Genomic DNA, 21,937 nt, shown 5'->3' with positions numbered 1-21,937 from the left:
GGTTCCCGCCACTATCGTCTACGATCAGGAGACATACGACAAGCGCCGCAGATCAGTACTAGTGTCAGACTGCAGAGCACGCGCTTACAAGATAGATCCGCTCTACATGATGTATTTACAGATGGCCTTGTCGACTCATGTCCGTAAAGTCATCATGACCACTTGAACAAACGATTAAACGTACCCATCGAATGCCTGCTGGTCTCGACGATCACTAGATTATACAGGAAAGACTCCCTTGATACTTGACCCCATTCTCCTACCTTTATATACCCCCAATATTTTCTCTCCCTCAGCATTGCCATCATCTTATCAGCAGATGGTGGTGGCCCAGTGGTAGCGAGCGCACGCCCAAACTCTTATTTGGGAAACCCCCCACACTGAAGGTCATCGGTTCGATTCACGCCATCGAAGACAATGTTAGAGTCATGACACTCCAATTAGAAACGAAACTGGTCCGCTAGTTCCTTTCCACCTCCGAAAGGGGGCGTTTGTTTTGCTCGATGGCGTAACAATTCCGGTATAGAGTCTGTATGCTTTGCTTTTACTGAATTGGCAGGCTATTGATGTGTGTTGTTGTTTTTCCAGGTCATTAAGCCAGACCGCCATCAAAAAGGAGCAACAATAGTCTCACGCCAAAGAAGAGCCCTTAGCACACGAAAGCCTGGACTTCCATGGCAACTACGCTCAATAAGATCCTCTGGTCAAAATGAGCCTGTTCCTGAACAGAGCACCAGCGACCGCACGCTTCAATCGGTGTCCCTCAACCCACTGCTCGTCAAAACTCTTCCTCTGCTACCGCTCAGCAGGCCCGCGGCGAGGCTACTCATCACGCTGGGGCTGGGTCGTAGGAAGCCAACAAGTAAAGACGGAAACCCCTTCATGACCGCTATGGTCTATGCAAATCGACCGCCAAACTAGCAGGCGGCAAGTGAGGACGTTTACACATACAGAATTGTGTTGAACACGAGATATTAGAGCTATATTTGGAACATAATAGGTGGTTTGTTATCGGGAAGTAGTAAACACAGAGTACGCACGCTATATAAACAGAGTGCATATCTTATGCAGGGTCATCCGATCGCATAGACGAAGAAGAATTGCATCGACATCCATGTCAAGTCCCACAGCGCCGAGATAGAAGTCGGTTTTCACACTCAGTCATTTACACACTCAACTTTGCGCACATCTTTCTCTTCTCTCTTTTTAATTCTTCTGCTACCCTCTCACACAACTCCTCTCTTCGTATCATTGATCCATCTAGCCTCCAACAACAAGGAAAGCAACAACCCCTCTTCCATCGACACTTCCTATAGTCATTCAGACTCTAAAGGCTCAGGTCAACGAGCAGACCGACAGGTTCGGGGACTTTGTCACCCCAAACTTGTACGCAGACATCCTGATCACCGGGACATTGCCTTGAATCACACTTTGAGTCGAGGTTCTTTCGTTCAGCACACGACCGAGCCTTTCCCTCAGAAAATAGACAAAGACTGAACAGAGTACTATGTTATAACAAAGAGACAAAAGAAAAGATGGAAGTGACAAAAGGTGACAGAGAAGAAAAAATGAGGGAAAAGAAAGGAAAAAGGGGTAAAGTTGCTCTTCAGCATTTTTTGGGGAACGAATCTTATGTGGAGAGAAGCTCTCTTATTACTTGTATGGACGCTTCCATATCAGCATCTTAAATGTACCCAAGGCATAATGGTTCCATCTACTCTCGATGCATTGAGATGGCCGTGATCTTCAAGACTGCCGACAAGTAAGGAGCCTGTCTAGTTATGGAGAGAGGTGTAGGAAGAAGCTTTCGCACCTCTGCGGTCGGTGAAGGATGTTCTTTCTTGCCATTCGATCTATGGTAGCTCTTCAGAGTTGTGGAGAAGTGATGTGCGATTCGATGCAAGGTTATCGATGAGATAATCCTCGCTCATCTACCAGTCAAACTGACATTATTAAGCATTGGCTCTGCTTACAGCTACTTTGATGCTCGACCGCCTTCTTGTAGTTGCCTTCGCAACTAGACTTGCCCCTGCTTGTATCTTAGAGGTTCATGTGCCCCTAGAGAATAAGTTAGTATTATAATATAAGCACACGAGCGACGACCTCGTGTATCCGGCGTCTCTCGATCTCCAGCTTAGAACAGAACTTTCTCGCCTTCGGATCCGATCCATATATCCTGCTTGAGGGCCATGAGGTCACCTTAAACCTCTTATAGAAGTGTCTCCGGCAATGAACGAATACCTGCAAGCGTTGTGGTGGGTGGTTCGCATGTTTATTTGCCAGCGTGCGGACAGCGAAGACAATCACGTCAAACAGTATGGTACTGATTGGAAAGATCCGTTCTGGAGATATGAGCTCGAACACCCTGCCGACACCATGGACGTTGGATATATCAAAACGCAGCTCAAACGCCAACCCCAAGTAACTACTGACGACATTTGGATCGCTAACGAAGTCGACATCCAACTACATGAACCATGGGAGGACGACATTCTATCTCAGTCAGATGAAGCCGCAACTATTCCAGTAGGGCCGGACACACAAGATCTGATGGATGTGGATCTGCAAGATTTGAATGAAGCAACACAATCAACTTTGTCGGGAACAGAAGTTCATATAGCTCTTAGGAGCAAAGCCTCTTGGTTGTGGTTATGGTTCAGTAAGCAACTCTTTCCTCGAGTAGGTGATCATGTCTTCTTTTGAGCATGCAATCGTGCAACATCATAAGTTGGTTTATAGTAGTCAAGGGATGGGCTTGTCGTAGCGAGAGCAGCATAGGTGCAGCGATCGAGTAGATCCTGTCGCGAGCAGAAGTTCGGCGCTTCCAGGAGGTCCCTAAGGTCTCACCGTTTACGGCAATTGCAATCGCCATGAACGCTATTTGCCCAGCGTCCTGCTACACAAAGGCTCTCAATACGGTCCAATTCTCGAGCCTCGTCGATACTCGACCTCCTGAAACAATTTTGGCTTGGCGGAGGGGGTTCCGGGACGAGTGAGGAGCAATACTGCACTCTCGAAAAGAGCCATGTAAACACTTCACTTGAATTTTCCATCGACGATTGCTGTGAATTGCGAAGTCTGTTGACTCGACATCGCGCATCGAGTCCGCTTTCACAACCACACACAAAAAGCTTACCAATTCTACAACCATCTTCTATTCTCCTACGCTCAACATCACCGCCAACAGTACGACCACGCAAAACCCACAAAATGTCCAACCTGAACAGTGGCAACGTCTTCATGGCGTTTGAGAACTTTCTCGCCTTGGGATCGGATCCTTACATCGTGCTTCAGGGCCACGAAGCGACTTTGAACCTCCTACAGAAGTGTCTCCTGTTAGGAGCCAAAGTACAGCGCTTCCAGGAGGGCCCAAGGGTCTCGCCATTTACCCCCATGGCGACTGCACTGAACGCTGTTCGCTTAGCACTGCAGATCGCCGTCATGACTGAAGAAGTTCTCTATCGCTTGAGCCTGGAGCCATGGTTCTCGGTCCTGGTCGAAGTATACCGCCAACAAAACAAGATCGACTCCCCACTAAGTATCGAAAAGATACTCTCAGGGCACATCTGTTGCTTGGACGTACACAGCAGCTTTCTGCTGGTCAAGGCGGTTCAGATCTCATACAATTTGCCGGACCTCGACTTGGGCATTATCCAACTCAAAGACAACATGACAAGCGCATTTGTCTTCGGACAAGATGGCCTCCATGATGCTCCTACCGCATGGCTCCTCGCTGAAGGGGCACCGGGCACCCTTGTCTTCCATGGCATTGGCCCTGCTCCAGAACAGCAGGTGGAGGTCGTCGAACTGGAGACGGATCAAAAAGGCGATAGTGAGGAAGACAGTCCGGAGCGTACAAGCCCTGCCGCAAGCTCTACGCCGCGCAAGACAGCAACTCGCATCATTGCGCTACAGACTCCGCTTCCTGGAGATCTATCAGCAAAAGAAATCATCACAAACCATCCCCGAAGTCTGCACTATATAAACCTGCTCAAGGTGTGCCTCGACTACGACAACAACGAGGTCTTCAAGGTCTTAGAAAAGCTTCCAATGCTCCACCAAACAAAGGCCGGAAAGGAAATGGAGATGAAGAAGGCATCAGGAGTTGTCAAACGGCTCAAAGTGGCCATCGAGTGGCTAGAGAAGCTGTTCGAACTCACCAAGGGAGCTTTGAGGGGAACCTACGACCAAGCCAGGGTCGCCAACGGTCGTAAAGTAAGATCAAACAAGGAGGCCGAAGAGGTCAGTGATGCGGCCGAGGGTACCCTGATCGTTGCCATCATGGCATGGGTCAAACAGGGTGGCCCCATGCCTGCCGGACTTACCGCTAGTGCTCATCAACCTACTAGCACTGTCGCCGCCCCTGCAGCAACAGGTGATGCACCTACATCTCCTATTTCACGCAACGCTACCCCTGCACGTCCCGCGCTCCCTCCTCAACCCTCTGCTGAGCCGCTTTCTATCAACTACAACGCAGATGCTGCCGCCGAGGCTGACGCTCTCGCCATCTTCACACGCCAACCACGCCTCTACTACAACGATAATTACAACCACCAGTAGAGAGCGCTCCGAGTCCCTCGCCCGGGCGCCCCTGCCCCTCATCTCTGTCATCAGCATCGACCGCGATAGAGCAACACTGCCATAGAGCACCATCGTCACGTCCTCCAAGAGCAGCTACACCACCAAGAAGTACTTTCTTCGCTTGCATCCCACCCAGACCAGCACCCCTGCGACATAAGGAGAAGGAAAGACCTTGCTACACAGCTCTACAAATCAATACCTCCAAACCAACAGAATCAGGATGCTACGAGCAACATTCAACCTTTCAGCAACCCTTTGGGGCAATACATTGGCCTTTCTGGTTTTTCGGCTTTTGAGGGAAAGCAGCTCTGCACAACAGATGCATTTTAAGCAGGAGTTTTTTGGTTTTCTTTATTTCTTTTGGTTTTTTTGGTTTCCTTTATTTCTTTGGTTTCATTTCTTTTGGTTTCTTTCAGGGTCGCGAGCCTCCGCACATTGTTGCGTCGAGCAGGAGTTCTTTGCGTTTCATGATTTTTACAGAACGATACAAGTACCCGCTACGTGCGAGGGAAATTAACGATTTGATGTTTTGCTCGATGCGTGTGCCTGGTAGTTTGGGGCTTTGAGGGAGGTGTGTGATGTGCTTTTCTCGATGTACTGTGAGGGTGTTGTAGTAGGTGTTTCGGTAGAAGGCGTTGATGTGCGAAGATCGAGTTCATTTGGAGAGATATCCTGGGCAATTGCCATGGTGCTGGCGAAAGGTAATCTAGCACTCCTACATCTATCTGCTGTGAAAGAATTATCTGACCATGATAGCAATCTCACCTCTAGGCCTATTATCTCATGATTATGGTCTTTCTCCATAACGAGGAGAACGACTACCAAACGCCCCTCTTAGATTTCGCTCGCTCGCTTTCTTGATCTGCTGTATATCTACCGTCTTTCGTTGATGTACCTATTCATCTTTCTCATTCCAGATCAGGCAATTCGATCAAGAGATATCCGATGGTCAAGTCTGCGTGAAGTTGCGGACGACGCAGATGAGGTTGATACTCGAGAGCAAGGGGCTTGGAGGCTACCGGAGTTAAGAGGGCTGGAAGCAGACAGAATGGAGGGATGGCAGGGTAGTATTGGCAACAAGGGACAATGAGGAGAGATCCTTGTTCCAGGAGTCGGCGAGCGAGCCTCACTGAGCTCTTGTGGATACGAGAGGGATGGAGGCTGGGGACGGGGAGGCAATGCAGCGTCGATTGTGTAGTAAATTGCGGAGAGGACGGGTACTTTGTAAGAGATGGTTGGAAAGGCGCCCGAGGTGTGATGTTGATGGAGCCCAAGGTCAGGGATTGGTGTTAGGACTCTTGTGCAGATCCATCACTTACAGTTTCCACTCTCTACTTTGCACGAACACCTGTTTGTCCAGAGTCCTCCACCCCTTCTCTCCTTCCTCTAATCCATTCCTCTTGCCCTTAGGCACATCCCTCCAAGCGAACATCTTCGTGTACTCTGTGCTCTTCCCTTCGACAACATCAACGACATGTTTTCCTAGCACAGGCAAGAACTTGAACCCATGTCCACTACCTCCACTCGCAACCATCAAGCCTGGTTGCCCAGGAACGTGAGAAATCAAGAACGAATTATCCACACTGTCAGTATACCAACACAGACGTCCACGTTGCAACTCCAAGTCAAGCAGATTGGGCATATTTTCCGCGCAAAAGGCTTTTACGACATTGAAAGCACGTTCGGGGATTTCCTCGATGTCGGTCTTCGGGTAAGAGATTTCGGTGTTCCTAGAAGAAGCAGGAAAGGCATAATTCGTCCACTTGGCGCCACGGAAACCGAATTTGATCACTCCTTCTGGTGTACGTGGAAAGCCGTATAGGCCACCGGGGTTCTCGGAGGCGGCATCATATCCGCCCATATTCCAAGACCATACCGGGAAACTTTCTGGTGCGTATTTGTCCCAGAGATCCGGACGGGAAGGGGGAAGGTTTATTGTAAGAACTGTACCTGCTGTAGTTTCGAGCAAGGACTGTGAGGTTGGGAGAAGAGAGGGTGTCCACCCTCCTGTTGCTACGATCACCAATGCTGCCTGATGGGTTATGCCATCTGCGGTCTTGATGCCGGCTATTTTGGTGGAGGCGGTGAGCAAGGAGGTGAAAGTGCCGATGGAGGGACCGAGATGGAGGTGGACACCAGCGTGACGACAGAGGTGGAGAGCGTAGGTACAGGCTTTTGAGGCGAGAGTGTAGCCAGCTGTCATGTCTAGTATGCCGTCTGTCTTCAGCCCACGGCTTGCGCGATTGAAAGGGTCGAACTTTGAAGCTGGAATGCCGGATTGGGTGGCCTCTTGTGTCCGTTGCTGGTCTGTGATGCGATATTGTGTGTGCTTGATCTCCTTTGGAAAACTGTTCTGCGTATCGACTTCATGTTGGCCGAAAGACACCTCGATGCGCAAGAAGCCACACCTGTCCCAAAGTTTCTCTGTACCTTTCAAGGCTTCGGGAAGGTTTTTGTCAGAGGTCATGTCTGAATTCCATCTCTCCCATTCTCGCATTGCTTCGAAAGCCATGCGTTGGTAGAGTTCTTGGCCTCCATAGGATGCTCGAAGGATCTTGTTCTCATCTGCCGATGCACCATCGCTGCCGGCAGCAAAAGAATAATTTGTAGACAGGAAGTCTTGTTTGTCAAATAGATGAATGTTCGTATAGCCAGCGCGGGCAAGATGAAGGGCACTGGACAGGCCAAAAACGCCGGCGCCAACGATAATGATGGATTCGTCTCTCTTGGGTCCAGGCATGGTATGCGTCTATCGAGACTTTCGTTTGAGGTACCTTAGCTGATGGACAGTTCTTGAAGAATGTTCAAAGAGGTACTGTAAGTTCGGCCTCCCAGATAGGCGTGCGTGATGTTGGCCGATAAGCACGAATGACGTGCCGCATCCTTCGGGCGGAATGATCGTTATGCCATATCACGCTCCAACGCAAGCTATATGAGCAAAGGGTAAGCAGCTGTCAAGCGAGACTGACCATACCAAGTAAATCTCTCTAGAGTTATTGTATAGTATGTCAGTATCATCTGATGATTGCTTAGATGGCACTTTCATGGCCACCTAAGTTCTTTTGGCAATGCACAAGGCGTCAAGGAAAGCATTCTCGTAACGAGTTCATATATATATTGCCCTGATATTGACTTGCTGACGCGTCTTGCTCTGATGGCGTGCAGGGCGATCTGACATTCCAATGTCTTGCGGCAAGCTCGACCCGGAGGCTCTTCTTGAGCAAGAAGGTTGTCGTTTTGGGAACGCTTAGGAGCCGAGGGAGGCAGTTTGACGCGCGGTCGAGAGCAGAGTTGATAAAGAGCAGTGGAAGGCGTGCCTATTGAACAGCGCTTGGCATAATATTCCGTGCTTTGGAAGCTTGGACCGTTCTAGAAAAGCTAGCCAATGTTCGCTATGAGATTGTCGACATGCCAAGCCGGAGTCATGACCACTGTTTTGCAAGCTTCCAGGTTTTTTGACTTCTTCCAACTCGATTCCAAGGGCGCCGAGACAAAAGGCGCTCGCGAGCCGGTGGGCGATCCGTTCAAATCCGTACCCAAGACGTCAGTCCTCCCAAGGGTAACGTGAGGGGCACGCGGGTGCGTAACTCAAGTCGCGAAAGCAGGAAAAAATAGCTACCAAGGCCTCCGTCAATCCTCGTCAATGGGTTAGGTAGTAATCAATCCTCCTCCTATCTTTGCATTCCTTTTCCTTCCTTCCCTAGAGCAAGACTCGGGAGGTATTCCGTGCTATTCTTTGCATATATATACGCGTCCTTTATACCCAACGCCAACAAGGGCTGGACCCCTCGCACCTTGACGGTCGCGCATTGGCAAATCAGATGACGGTCCAAGACGAAGACCTCGAACGGCGTCGATACAAGGCGCCGTACAGCAACCACCGACCTATACCAACCATTCAAAAGTACCAGCAAGAGAAGGAGAAACGGCAAGCAAAGGCTGGCGCTGGCGATGGCTACCCACCACCAAAAGGGCAAGAGGGGGAGCAGGAGGATACGGATACCGCGAATCGATACCTATACTCGAGAGAGCATAGCGATGTCGACTCGGACAACTCGGACCTCGACAACCCTGCCCACGAGAAAAAGGACCGCACCCAGCACTTCAAAAAGAAGCTTGTCGGTGGTGGCGCCCATGACCCTTCAGACTTGATGAACGACACATCCGAAGCTCCCATCCAAGACCAGGATCCCAAGCAACGACGCAAAGCTTTGGGTAAAAGACAACGTAAAGGCGAACGCGCCTACCGAGAGGTCACCGACCCCGTCACCCATCTTCCTGTACGCATCCACGACTTACAACCTGGAGACTTGAAGAGAGTACCTGAGAATCTGGGGCCACCTGGCTCCGAGTCAAGGTCGGCGACAGGCTTGCAGAACAAAAGAAAGACCGATGACATGCTGGCTGAGGAAACAGAAGAAAGTGGACGACATCACGCCGCGCTCGAGAATCTCTTCCCACCACCAGACTTTGACGAGATTAAGAATCGGCTGAACAAGATTCAAAAGCTAGGAATCACAATTGGTGTCGTCGCCGTCTTTGTCGCCATTGGAGCTTACAAGGCTATGGGGGCTTTCTTCTTTGCGCGGAATGATGCTCGCCCTGGCGTTTCGTGGTCATTCCTTTGGCCGTACATCTCCAGTGGCTTTGGTACCATCTCGCTACTCGCTCTTACGGTGGCTGTCATATTCTGGATTCAGAAATGGACCGATAGACAAGTCAATAGGCTGTGGGAGGAAGAGATCTGGCACGCCGATAAGCACACGGCGAAGGATCACGACGGTAAAGAAGAGACGACTCAATGGCTCAACAACATCCTGACTTCGCTTTGGCCGCTTGTGAATCCCGACCTTTTTGTTTCGCTAGCAGACACTGTCGAGGATGTCATGCAGGCTTCGCTTCCGTCAGTTGTCCGCATGGTCAGCATTGAGGATATCGGTCAGGGTAGCGAATCTATGCGCATCCTGGGTGTCAGATGGCTACCCACCGGTGCTGCTGCCCGTTCAGTCGGCGCAGATGGAAAACTCAGCTCAAGGCCGCAGGAAGAACAGCACAACGATCGCAGTGTACCTGGTGAATGGCAGGTCGACGAAAACGCATCTCCCGAGCAGGCCCAGAATCAGGATCAAACCTTGGACAACGCTCAAGGACCCAAGAAGAACCGAGAACAAGAAGAATCGGATGACAAGCAGATCGCCGAAGGCATGGAAGCAGAGGAGGGCGACTTCATCAACATTGAAGTTGCATTCGCCTACCGAACTCGTTCTACCTCGAAGAAATTCAAGGATCGAGCAAAGCATGCGCACTTATACATCTCTTTCTACTTGCCCGGCAACATCAAGATTCCCGTATATGTCGACTTGCGAGGTTTCGTTGGCATCATGCGTTGTAGGTTGCAGCTCACGCCGGACCCGCCGTTCTTCGCCCTTTGCACGTTCACTCTTCTTGGACAGCCCAACGTCGACGTTGCTTGTACGCCTTTGACAAGAAAAGGTCTGAATATCATGAATCTGCCAGTCATATCGCATTTCGTCCAGACTGCGGTTGATGCTGCTGTGGCTGAATATGTCGCTCCCAAGAGCATGACCATCAACCTTCAAGACATGATTGCTGGTGAGGATTTCAAAAAGGATACCAGAGCTCGAGGTGTGATTGTCGCCAAGATCAAGCGCGCTTTCGATTTCAAGGAAGGAGATCCTGCCATTCCCATGATCAGAGAAGGCTCGGCTGACCCGTACGTTTCGGTCGGATGGGCCAAGTTCGTCAAGCCATTGTGGTCGACTCGTGTCATTCTTTCTGAGATGAACCCGCACTGGGAGGAGACTGCGTTCATCCTGGTCACACCTGATGAGCTGAACGTGGATGAAAGACTCCGCGTACAGCTTTGGGATTCTGATCGCTTTACTGCAGATGATGATCTTGGTCGCATCGAAATGGACCTTAAGGAGTTGATCCGCAACAAGGAAACCAGAGGCAGAATGTCCGACCGTGTTGATGGATTCAAGGCTCTACATGCTGGTGAAGGTCTTCCTGGAAAACTCGAATGGAGCGTTGGCTACTTCCCCAAGGCCCACATTGTCGAGGAGCAGCTCAAGCGACAAACCGAGGAACCCGAAATCAGATCCAGGGACGCACTGGAGAAGATGGTCGAAGAATCTGCCAACCGGAAGCTTCGTGAAGCTAAAAAGGATGAAAGCAGAGAGACGGAACAGCTCAAGCTACAACAGTACAAAGAGGTGGAGGATGCGATGATCATCTCCGCACCGCCCCTTCACGACTACCCCAGCGGCATTCTGGCCATCCAAATTCATGAAGCTACTGGTTTGGAAGTACGTGCACACCACAACGCTGCTCGCTACAACGACGATCCAGAGCCAAGCGGCTTCGAAGAGCAGGGCGATGAACTCCCATCCTGCTACTGCAACATTATTCTCAACCACCAAAAGATCTACCGAACACGAGTCAAGCCCAAGAACGCAAAACCCTTCTTCAACGCAGGCACCGAGCGCTTCGTTCGTGACTGGAGAACCGCCGAAGTCTATGTCACCGTCCGAGATGCTCGCGTCCACGAAGACGATCCAGTCATGGGAATCGTCCGACTCCCTCTGATCGATATAATGAAGAAGCGCTCGCAAGTCAACAACACATATCCCCTCTACGGTGGCGTAGGCTACGGTCGCATCCGTATCAGCATGGTCTTCCGTAGTGTTGAAAGCCAATTTCCCAAGGAACTACTTGGTTGGGATTGGGGCACGCTTATCATCGACCCACGCATTACCTCCTCCGCCTCTTTCCCTTCTGACCTTCAATCCTGCCGCCTGAAGGTCCAAACTGCGATCACGGTGGCGCATATGAAAGCGCACAAAGATGAGCATGCATGGGCTAGTCGGCATAACAATGGCATTCATCTAGGCGTCCGCCGCCGCTACGCCAGTTGCCTCATCATCCAATTCCGCAAAGATGCCTCTCTGCGTGACAAAACCGCCGCCTTTGCCGTGCTTTGGCTCTGCGAGATCCCCGACAACGAAGACGTTTCTCTCTCCCTTCCAGTCTGGAAAGGCGACTTGAAGCGCGCTACAACTTGTAAATTGGACTCCTACGGCGACAAAATGGGCGAGATAAACATCAAGCTCAAATTCTGCAGAGGCTTGAGCAGATATCACAAGAGATTGGCCAAACACGATAAACACCTCGCCGACGTCATGGAAGTTGTGGAAACGGCAAGATTCCAAATGACCAACAGTGAAGCCGACGACCCCGGCGCCGTCAAGAACAACATTGCCAAAAATGGGGACGGCGAGGCTAAAGGCCTTCAAGACTCCACAGGCGCAAATAACGGCAGTTGCCCGCACGCCGAAGGCGACAGTTCCGACCACTCCTCCTCCTCCGACTCTTCCTCCTCCGACTCCGACTCGTCCTCCACAACCACAGAATCCCTCTCCCACCGCGAAAGAATTAAACGAAAACTATCCCACCACCGCCACTCCAGTATTTCGAAACTCACCACTGGCACCTCTGAAGACAAGACACAAAGAGGGGAAAACGGAAGTAGAAATGTGGTGGACTCGTATCATGAGTACAGGGAACACAGTAAACAGATCAATAGGAGGCACAGAGGTGTCATGCAGTTCAAAAGTGCGAGGACCATGTGGTGGATGAAGCACAAGGCTGAGCATTTGCAAGATAAAGTGCAGGGGATTTTTGAACATCATGAGAGAGCTACGGGGATAGAGAGTGAGGCGTAGGGAAAGGGAGAGGAAGTGGAGGGTGATAGGGGTGTAGATGGAGATGGAAGTGGAGGGTGAAGCACCTAATAGTGGTAGAGGTGGAGAAGAAGGAAGAAGATGCTCTATACGATATATGACTTGAAAAGAACCAAAAAGCTTAATAATGCAATCTCTTTCTCAACTGATCCTCGGAAGGTTGTGTCCCTTTGATCAACATGTGGTGCCGAATATGCCAACATCCCGATCTCATCTTTCTCCTATTTATACCTTTCTTGTCCACCAAACCGAGGTGAATTGTCTTGGTCTTGGATACATTCGTTCATTACCGATCTTGCTCTAGACTCCTACAGGCCCTCAAAAGGGCATTTTCATCTCCCTTCCTTTTGCATCTCAAGTCAAGCCCGGGCATCATCGATCAGATCGAGTTCGTTTTGCCTTCAATATTCCTTTACAACTCATCCTGAAGATCCCGCAGATCGCAGTGCATACTCGGTCCTCAGGCTTTAAACTGAGCTAGATCAAAAGAGGTATATACGCTGTTGGGCAGTCCTCCATGCATCTCGACTGGCTGCCGCTGCCCGCCGGCTACTACGCGACATGCGGCGGGGGATCTACCTTTCCACCCCTTTACAGCGAATCCGCTCGTTGTTTTCCTTTTCTTCGGCAAGGTCAAGTAGAAAAGGTGTCTCGAACAAAGAACTCCATCTCGATTGTCCAAGAAGTTGCGTCCCCAAAATCCAACTTCCCATCAACATCACACATACAAGCTTGATATGCCCTCAACATCCCTGCTCAAACCCCCCAACTCCGTCCCAATCGACATTTATCCCAAATCAAGCCTCAGCCTCATCCTTCAAAACCTCATCCCAATCCTTATCAGGACACTCCCCAAATATCTCCACCTCAGGCTGGATATTATACTTATTAATCGAATACTCCACCGGATCCATTTCCAAATAATGCTTCAAATTCCCAGTACTCTCCACATATCTCTGCAAAGATTTATCTTTCAATTCGACCACGCCGTTGTTCTTTGTAATTGTTTGTGGCTTCTTGTCGAGTTGGCGGAGGAAGAAATACTTGGTATATCCGCATTGGCGATCTGTGCGGTGGTCTGGGTGGAGGGAGAAGATTGTGCGTTTGGCTATCCAGTTCATGAAATCTTTGGGGGTGTAGTGTGTGTTTGCGATGCCATTGAGGTAGCGGGTCCAGTGTTGCAGTGCTCTTGCGATGGCGATTTGGTAGATTTGCTGGATACCTGTTTGGGGATCGATTTCTTTCTTTGTGGAAGGGTCTTTGTTGAAGTAGTCATTTATACCGTCGTCGTTGGCAATGAACTTGGGGTTTTCCTTGACCATGGAAGATTCGTCGCCGTTTTTGAAAACATAGGTTACACGAATACGGTCATGGTTGGCCGGTTTGTTACATTCCAGCATTTGCCAGAGACGAAGCAGGACGACGAGTGCGCTATGAGTAGGCAGCGGGAAGTCTTTTTCTTCACGTTCCTCCTGCGAGGGAAACGATGGATTGGTGAGGATGATCTCAAAGTTTATTTGTTGGCGACATGCGGGTACTGCTGCGCGAGACTCACGTATGAAAGTTGTGAGTCTGGCTGGGTGTGGGTTCTCTGGATCATAGAAGATTTGGAAAAAGTCTCGTACGATGGCCAAGAAGTCACGCCATGGTTGCTCGGCTCCAGCAGGCAATACACCTTTGGGGACACGCCCCCAGACTTCGCCAGGGATGAAGAGGTTTGAGTATCGCCAATAAGTGATCGAGGCGGCTTGCCCTTGGTCCGCAATGAACTGGGGCACTTGATGGGAGCTCCTTAACGTGAGGTCTAGTGGTGAGGTTTTGGCGACCATCTCTTCGAGAGCGCGTAATGTGATCGAGTCACTCAGAGGTTCATCATTCTCCAAGATTTTCTTTTCGAATACCTGCACGTCCAATTCCTGCACGTCGATTTCCATGGCGTCCGGATGTGCAGCGGGAGTCGTGCCGGATGAAGGAGGCCTAATGGCAGCGGGATGGACTGGTCCAGGGGTTACCGACTTCCTCGCCGCTGTCCTTTTCAGTAGACCTGGCCCAGGAGGTGCCGATTTCCTCGCAGTCATCTTTGTCCGTGGAGCTATCTTTATTGGTGGAGCTGGTCTCCCCTCAGGCGAAGGCTCATCGAATAAAGAATTAGGCTCGGATGAAGATGAAGATGAGGATGAAGATGGGGCTGGCGACGAAGACCCAGAAGACACCTCCATCCCCATATCCCTTCTGTCACCTTTCCCCATTCTGTGTCCTCTTGCTTTATCCTCTTCCGTGTAGGGTTTTCCTTTTGGAGCCATTTTTCTTGCAGCTCTTGAAGGTGGCTTTGGCGGCTTTGGCTTCTTTACTTTCTTTGCCTTTTTGGCTGGTGGTGGGCCATCGTTGCCTGCCGGGTCTTGGCTATGTGGACGTTTTCTTTCGTCAGTCATGATGTCTACTATTTTTTTGGAAACATATTACCGAGTAGAGTGGACGTCAAGATGAGTGCTTTATGTTGATGGTTGACAATGGGTACAAAGAAGTGGTGAGTTCGCCGGATCCGGACGTGAAGTCGTAGAAGGTAATCTAAGGGAAAATCGACTCATGGCAAACGGCGCATTGTCAGTTCCATCGAGAGATAGCATGATTCGATGGAACAAGACAGATAAGTGCTGCTTGCGGTCGGTGGTAGAAGTCAACAAAGAAAAGTCGAAAGGTAATGATGTGGCCTCGACATCTCTCAACCACAACTCGAGAACAAAGGGAAGCTACGACTCTCAAGCATGCATGCACTCTTTTCAAGTTGGCTCGACGAGAACAAGGAGACCCCACGCCCCTCATCATACCTGCCTAACAATCGCTCCTGTGCTCAAGCTAAAAACTATTGCAACGAGTAGGATTCGGAACCCACAATTTCCTCAAGGCTCATCATTACAACACACCTCTCACCTCCCAGTCCATGCCGTCAGCAACCAGGCTCAGGCCAGGTAGGTTTGGGCGAAGATCACAGCGACTAGACCATCATTGCTTTGAGGGTTGGAAGTTTGATAATCTAAAAGGTTGAGACGTGGAGAGATGTGGTATGGAGAAGAGTCGAGGAAGCCGCGTAGCGAAATTGCGGTTGCCGGACTTACGAAATGCGTTGTCTGTTTTCCGTCAGTTGTTTTGGATTGGGAAGTTGTGCCTTCAGACTTACCTCGTTTGACGGCGAGGATGAGATGGTCAGACGGGATTGTCCTGTGGTCGAATTGTACTGCGCTCATCTGGGCTTGAAGCAGCAGCGATGGTATGAACCGAACTATTGAGAACACTGTATAAGACAAGAGCATAGTTATAGACAATTCTTTGGCATTGATCCATTAAGGTGAAAATGATTGACAGATAATAAATTCCACCAAAACTCCCCAAAATATGTGATCCCATTGAAAAAAACAAAAAGACTCCAAGATATGCACCTTCTCCCTTTTTCTTTCCTCCTTCTACATGTTGGCCAGTTCAAAGTCAATTTGCTGGTCGAGGAAAGCTCTCTTTTGAGGGTCAAGCTGGACCTTTAGTCTCTGCTCTGTGAGTACCTTGAGTTGCTTCTTTGTCACGTTGTCCAAGTCAACTTCTCTCAAGCAGTCTCTGACGGCATCAACGATTTGACCATCGGTGACTCCTTGGGTTTGGAAGCCAGGTAGGCCGAATGTGCTGGCCGGACGAGATGCGGTCTGCGAAAGCGGGCTGCGAGAACGAGGAGGGAAGCCGGCAGAGGGGGGTGGCGAGAGCTTGGGTGCAAGCAGGTCGGGTTGAGACGACAGGTATTGGCCGCTTGGGTTGCGGGTGAGGTGTGGTGAGGCATCGCTCATGTTGCCCATGGACATGAGGCGAGAGTTCTCGTTGGCACCAGGCATAGCGTCTGTGAAGCGAGAGTAGCTCGACATACGGTTGTATGCGTTGTAGGGGCCAGGAGATTGGGTAGGAGGGCGGTAGGGCATGTTGTTGTTGGGAAGACCAGTGAGGATGGTGGAGGCCGGGTGAACAGACGAGTAGACTGAGCGGATTTCATCCATCTCGTAACCACCGTTATCCTGGAAAGGCGAGAAGCCCATCTCCTTCTCCTGTGCAACCATACCACGACGACCAGGAAGTTGGTTGACATAGGCATAGTCGTCCCAGCGTTGGAGAGGAATGCTGCGAGGGTCGAACGTTTCGGCATCTACAGCAATGACTTGCTTGGTACCTGTCTCTCCGATTACAACACGAGTATTACCCCATGAGAAATCATCCTGCTTCCAGAAAGAGTAGACAGGCAAGACAAACGAGTACAGGGGGTAGGCAGCCAGGTAGCAGATCATCCATCCAATGTGCTGCCATTGTCTCTTCGCAATGAAGATAATTGCTTGCAGACCGTACACACCAGCCAACATAATGATGGAAATCAGAGGAAACTGACCACCAGTGGATGCGGTGACGATGAGGTAGACTAGGTATACGACAGTGGCGGGAAGGATGACAGTACCGAACAGATCGATGAACACGACGAAGCGCATGGAGAAACAACAGAAACCACACATGTCCTTGATGAGCATGAGTTCAGCCAAGTTGTGAATGGTCGAGTTAATCCAGCGACGTCTCTGAGAGAGAAGAATACTCCAAGTCTCTGGAGCAGCAGTTTGAGCGTATGCATCGGGAATAAACTTGAAAGACATTGTGGGGAAGTTCTTGGTCATCAACGTGGTCAACCAACGATCTTCACCAAGAGACAACAAGTTCTTCTTGTGCAGGGTGTCAACGTTGCAGTCACTGTACTCTTCGATGACGGCATCGGCGATAATAAGAGGTTTGCCCTTATCTGCTGTTCGGAGACGGTACATGGTGAAACTAGAACGATGTTAGCAATGCAAGAGCATTGTGTAGCGTGTGCATATAACTCACCATCCAGGAAGACAGGTGACACTGCCGAACAAACTCTCGAAGGCCTTTGACAAGTGATGGGAAATGTAGTACTCGTAAACCTGAATCATGGTAGTCCAAGATTGTTCTTCGTTTTCGAGACTGGTTTCACCACAGATACCGGCGATCTTGGAATCGTTGGTACAAGCGGCAACGAGGCGAGTAAGAGCGTCTTCCTTGACCAGAGTATCGGCGTCGACCATGAGCAGGTATTCGTAGAGTTCAGGATCCACACCAATAACGTTGTTGATTTGATGGAACATCTCCAGCTCGAGCGGCGACATAGGAGAGCGGTGGTGGACTCTGTTGAGGAAGCTCATGAGCAGAATTTGAGAGTCACGCTTACCACGGTTACCAGGTTTGGCCTTGACTTGTTCAGACTCTTTGCCGCACTTGACGACAACGATGTATGGGACGACGTTGCCTTCAAATTCATACAGACCAGAGTAGACCTTGCCGTAGTTCAGTTGTTCGGCACCAGCACCAATAGACTTGAATGGGAGAGCAGGAGGATCGATCTTGGGATCGACACCGAGAATATCCAGAACGATCTTGGGTGTTGGGCGGTCGTTACCCCCTCCAACAATCATGCCGTCGCAAATAACACAAATGAGCTTTCTTTTATTGTCGTATGCCAATGACGTGAGCGAATCGAGACCCTTCCTAAGGTGATCTTCGCCCTCAGTATAGGCAGGTACTTGACAGATGACGAATTTGTCTTGCGGTGCTGGTCGAGGCTTGGAACCAAACTGAAGGGCAGCCAGGAACTTGACCACAATGACGGTACAGAGGATGATGGTGAAACTCAACAAGATGTAGTTGTTTACCTGGCAGCGGGCAGACTTTCTGAAATCGACCTTTCCAGCATAGAACATATTGTCCAAGCAGTTGGTGATTGCGGACTGTTGGGTCACGTTGCCACCAAACTTTTCGTTGAATTCTTTCTTGATATTGAGACCAGGATTGCTCTGAACCATGGATGAGAATGTATCGGGGAAGAACTCGTAAGTGTCGAGGTTGTTCATCAAATCCAGAGTATGGAAGTAATCAGTCATATCGTAGAGCTTGTTGTCCATGGTGAACCAATAGTGATTGAGATCTTGGCCGTCGCTTTTGATTTTGCTCTGCTTGACAACTAGATCACCCTTGTAGAACTCCTTCATCTTAGGCAAGAAATCATCTCTGTACCAGTTGATGCTGTTCAGTTTCGAATCCGTATCGGGGGCGGCGACAGGGCCTGAACTGTGTGTGGCTTGGGGGTATTCCAAAGTCGTGTTTGAGGTAAGTGAAATGGTTGATGAAGATCCTACCAATCCGGGACAAGCGACGGTAAGAGGAGGAACAATGTATTCGCTGACATCAGTGCCACCAAAAGGCTCCATGTTAGTAGTAGTCGTGGTAGTGGTGGAGTCACTGTGCTGGGTCTTGTGGAATTTGGTAAGATCGTAGACATGACCGCGGAAACTGACATAGTAGTCATTGGATGCCGCGTGGTAGCCGACTTCCTTAGCATTCCAAGCTTTGTCGAAGTTCGGGCAAAGTAAACGACCAAATGCGACGATGTAGAAAACGACGACGGCGTTGATGATGAAGATGATGATCATGAGGGCAAACTTCTCTCTCCACGCTTGACGAACGTCAGGTCTCTTCATGCGACCAAGGTAACGAAGAGCAAACGAGGGAATGTAGAAGGTCAAAGCCCATACAGCCCAAATCCAAGCCTTGCGACTGAAGGTGATGGGAACCTCGGTGACAACTTTGGCGTCACCATCTTCAATCTCGCCATAGTAGGTCACATCACCGTACTTGTCGTCGCCCTTAGTACCAAGACCGTAGTCTCCAGGGCGGCCTTGCTGAGTTGGTGCTTTTGAAGGCGCAATTGATTTGGCTCCGAGCTGACTTCTGCTTGCGAAACTCTGGTTGCGACTCAAGAAAGGGTTGCTAGGGTTATCGTGGTAGGGTTGTTGGTAGAAACCGTCCTCGACCATGGGAGTAGACACCTGGTATTGACCACCAAATGGCCCAGCGTCCATTGAAGGATCCATAGGCTTCAGATCAAGCATGCTTTCGGCTTCCCACCAAGGTGCCTCACGGATCCAGATTCTTTCGTGGCCGATGACGACTTCGCCATTGCTCCAACCACGTTCCATAACCCAACTTTCAACACCATCGCGGCCGAACTGACAGCCAAGACGCGCATAACGCTCCTGGAATTCGTTGATGTCGAAATCGGCAGTGTAATCAAGCTTCTTGTTACGGTGGTTGGCCCACTCGGGAAGTCTCCATGAGCGAATCTGGCTAGACACAGATCCTGCAGACCATGGGAAAGTGTTGGGCGAGTGGTTTGCCAAAGATGCTGGTGATTCATCGGTGGGGTGGAGAGCGAGTTGGAACCAAACACGACTGCTTCCCAGAAGGTTTGTAAGGCTGAACCGGCCAGTCTTACCAAGTTGAATACCTTCGCCTTCGATAGGATACAAAAGGCGTCTCAAAAAGCTGTCGGCCTCGGTCTCAAGTCCCACTTTCTCAAGCAGAGCCTCGCGACGGTCGAGGATCTCCTCACGTTCCCTTGTCGCAACAGAATTCTGGACCTCGAGTTCGGCTTCGTTCTCGGCAACAGCGTTATTCATCTCTTTGATGACCGAGGATCCGGCTTGATATGAGGGCACGCCATCTTCTTTCATCTCGAGGTTGATACCCGTCGAGTCATCAAAGACAGTACGAAGGGCCATGGCCTTACCCAGCGTCACACTAGGCAAATCCAGGATAGTAAGGCTGACAGTATCTGCGCCCTCCTCGCCTGGAGGGGGGGTCAGAACACCGCCGGAGTTCTCAGTGTCGCTTCCACTGGACGAGTTGACGACACCTCCGTTACGGAGCTCCATGCGGATGGCCTCGTTGGCACGAGCAATGACCCAGTCGACCAGAGCCTCGTAGATGGCAGCCATCAAAGTTTGACGCTCCATCGTGTCGCACTTCTTGGTCAAGACGGCAGTGTCTAAATCCAGCAAATCGGCCACTTCTTCGCAAACGTTCTCGAGAACATCTTCGTCAACCAAGAAACCCATAGTCTCTCCCAGCTTGAGAATGGCGGCGACGACAGAAAGCATGTTCCTGAGAGCAGCTCCTTTGATGCCAATTTCCTTGAGCGAGGCGCGGAAGTCGTCCGCAGCGGCAGCATCATCGGCTGTTGGGAGATATAGCGGAGGAGTGTAAGTGTCGGTCTTTTTCAAGAGAGAATAAGCCTTGGGTTCTTGCAGGTTCAAGAACTCCTTCTCGGCTGGCGAAGCGCTCGAGAGAAGATAGTAAAAGACATCAAAGGCACGGTATCCAATCTCAGCAGGCACATCAGTAAGGCCTCTTGCGACATTGATGCCAGATGAAGACAGGCTCAAAGAAGCGCCCGTCAGCTCGCCCTCCAAGTTGAGGTTGAGTACAGCGGCAAGACCGTTGTGCTGCGCTGCCGAGGGATTGCGCGGTGTGACTGAGTAAAGGAATGGGCGGACGGCGTTGAGGGCGGTGTAAAGAGTTGAGGGTACCGCAATAGGTAGCGAGGAGAGAAAAGGGACGAGAAGCGAGGGTGTCGACTCATGGAGAGAGCTGTGGCATGAATTTTAGCAGGCTGAACAACTGGCCTAGTAGTATATCGACTTACCCCAGAACAACACAGCCATCTTCGGCTCTTCTCCTGGCGTGTTCCCAGGCACGTCGACCCAGCTCGGCGTCCACAGTACCACCTTGCCTTCCATCAGGGCCGACGATTAGGCTAGTGACCCATGTGTTGACGACCAGACTAGTGCTGGATTCAAGAGCGTACGGCTGACTGCTGGTCCATACAGAGTGCAGCGCATTGAGCAGTGTTGTAGTTGAGACTTGTGCAGAAGGTTGGGCCGGTCGAGGAGCGTTCGAATGATTCGAGTAGACCGACATGCGGCTGCCAGGTCCCGCCATGATGAATTCCGGGCAGAGGAACAACCTCTGTGTCTAATTTGTGGTTGTAACGAGTGCTAGGAGCGTGGCAATAGGAGTTTGTCTCGTCGGTAAGCAGGAGAACGGGAGGTTCCTGATTTCGAGGGGTGAATTTAAGGCAACGATCGAGTTTCTGTTTGTGTCGTGCAAGCGAATGTCGAGAGAAGAGGAGAAAGCACCAGACACGACGACGACAACAGCACAATGTGAGAGCAGAAAAGATGAGAGGCAACTATGCAACACGAGAGAGCCAGCCTTCCCGATACAAGCGGCGAAGCGGGAAAGGAAAGGGTTCCAACTTCCCAGTCTGTGCACCAACCAGCCAGGCTAGCACGACCACCAGCGGATTTTCCATTTCGAAACAACACCATAGACCATCGCCACTTTAGTCACGACAATAATTTCAAGTTGTAGTTCTAGTCAATTCAAGCTACAATAATTTCTGCACTCATCTCATCAATTGCCAATCTTGCTAAACCACGAGTAAGTAGTCCTCGAAATCCGTGGGGACTGTTGCTATTGTTGATTGTGCCGTGTTTACCTATGGTTGCTAATTCGGGGACACGGGGCTATTTTTGGTGGTTGGGAAGGAGCGGCCGGCCAGTGACCATTAACCCTTCGCCTTCGTACTCTATTGCTCCTGCCCTGCAGACAACAAAAATTCTATGAGCCTCACACCACACGCTTCCAGTTGACATGTCACCTCT

General features: G+C 50.4%; 5 protein-coding genes across 5 annotated transcripts; 2 read left to right on the top strand and 3 right to left on the bottom strand.

Annotated features, from left to right (window-relative positions):
• Positions 1-2,026: 2,026 nt before the first annotated feature.
• Positions 2,027-4,560, top strand: M438DRAFT_390137 (uncharacterized protein; the record flags this gene model as incomplete). Its single annotated transcript, XM_029909051.1, has 2 exons — positions 2,027-2,679; positions 2,890-4,560. The coding sequence occupies exons 1-2, from the start codon at positions 2,230-2,232 to the stop codon at positions 4,558-4,560; spliced, it is 2,121 nt and encodes a 706-aa protein (XP_029762652.1). The 5' UTR covers positions 2,027-2,229.
• A 1,083-nt stretch (positions 4,561-5,643) lies between these two features.
• Positions 5,644-7,648, bottom strand: M438DRAFT_395690 (nucleotide-binding domain-containing protein). The gene is made up of 2 exons (XM_029909229.1): positions 6,187-7,648; positions 5,644-6,120 (listed from the first exon to the last, which is right to left on the bottom strand). The coding sequence occupies exons 1-2, from the start codon at positions 7,319-7,321 to the stop codon at positions 5,897-5,899; spliced, it is 1,359 nt and encodes a 452-aa protein (XP_029762651.1). The 5' UTR covers positions 7,322-7,648; the 3' UTR covers positions 5,644-5,896.
• A 419-nt stretch (positions 7,649-8,067) lies between these two features.
• On the top strand, positions 8,068-12,410 carry M438DRAFT_343914 (uncharacterized protein). Its single transcript, XM_029905094.1, has one exon. The coding sequence runs from the start codon at positions 8,403-8,405 to the stop codon at positions 12,324-12,326; it is 3,924 nt and encodes a 1,307-aa protein (XP_029762650.1). The 5' UTR covers positions 8,068-8,402; the 3' UTR covers positions 12,327-12,410.
• A 731-nt stretch (positions 12,411-13,141) lies between these two features.
• Positions 13,142-14,776, bottom strand: M438DRAFT_353590 (uncharacterized protein; the record flags this gene model as incomplete). Its single annotated transcript, XM_029906883.1, has 1 exon — positions 13,142-14,776. The coding sequence occupies one exon, from the start codon at positions 14,774-14,776 to the stop codon at positions 13,142-13,144; it is 1,635 nt and encodes a 544-aa protein (XP_029762649.1).
• Positions 14,777-15,465: 689 nt separating this feature from the next.
• On the bottom strand, positions 15,466-21,486 carry M438DRAFT_363645 (chitin synthase). The gene is made up of 3 exons (XM_029907660.1): positions 20,917-21,486; positions 17,244-20,861; positions 15,466-17,189 (listed from the first exon to the last, which is right to left on the bottom strand). The coding sequence occupies exons 1-3, from the start codon at positions 21,210-21,212 to the stop codon at positions 15,806-15,808; spliced, it is 5,298 nt and encodes a 1,765-aa protein (XP_029762648.1). The 5' UTR covers positions 21,213-21,486; the 3' UTR covers positions 15,466-15,805.
• Between the last annotated feature and the right edge of the window lie 451 nt (positions 21,487-21,937).

This window comes from Aureobasidium pullulans (assembly GCF_000721785.1).
Source record: "Aureobasidium pullulans EXF-150 unplaced genomic scaffold scaffold_5, whole genome shotgun sequence".
NCBI classification, from domain to species: Eukaryota; Fungi; Ascomycota; class Dothideomycetes; order Dothideales; family Saccotheciaceae; genus Aureobasidium; species Aureobasidium pullulans.
The sequence above is the reverse complement of the archived record's forward strand: the minus strand, read 5'-3'. Positions and strand labels throughout refer to the sequence as shown.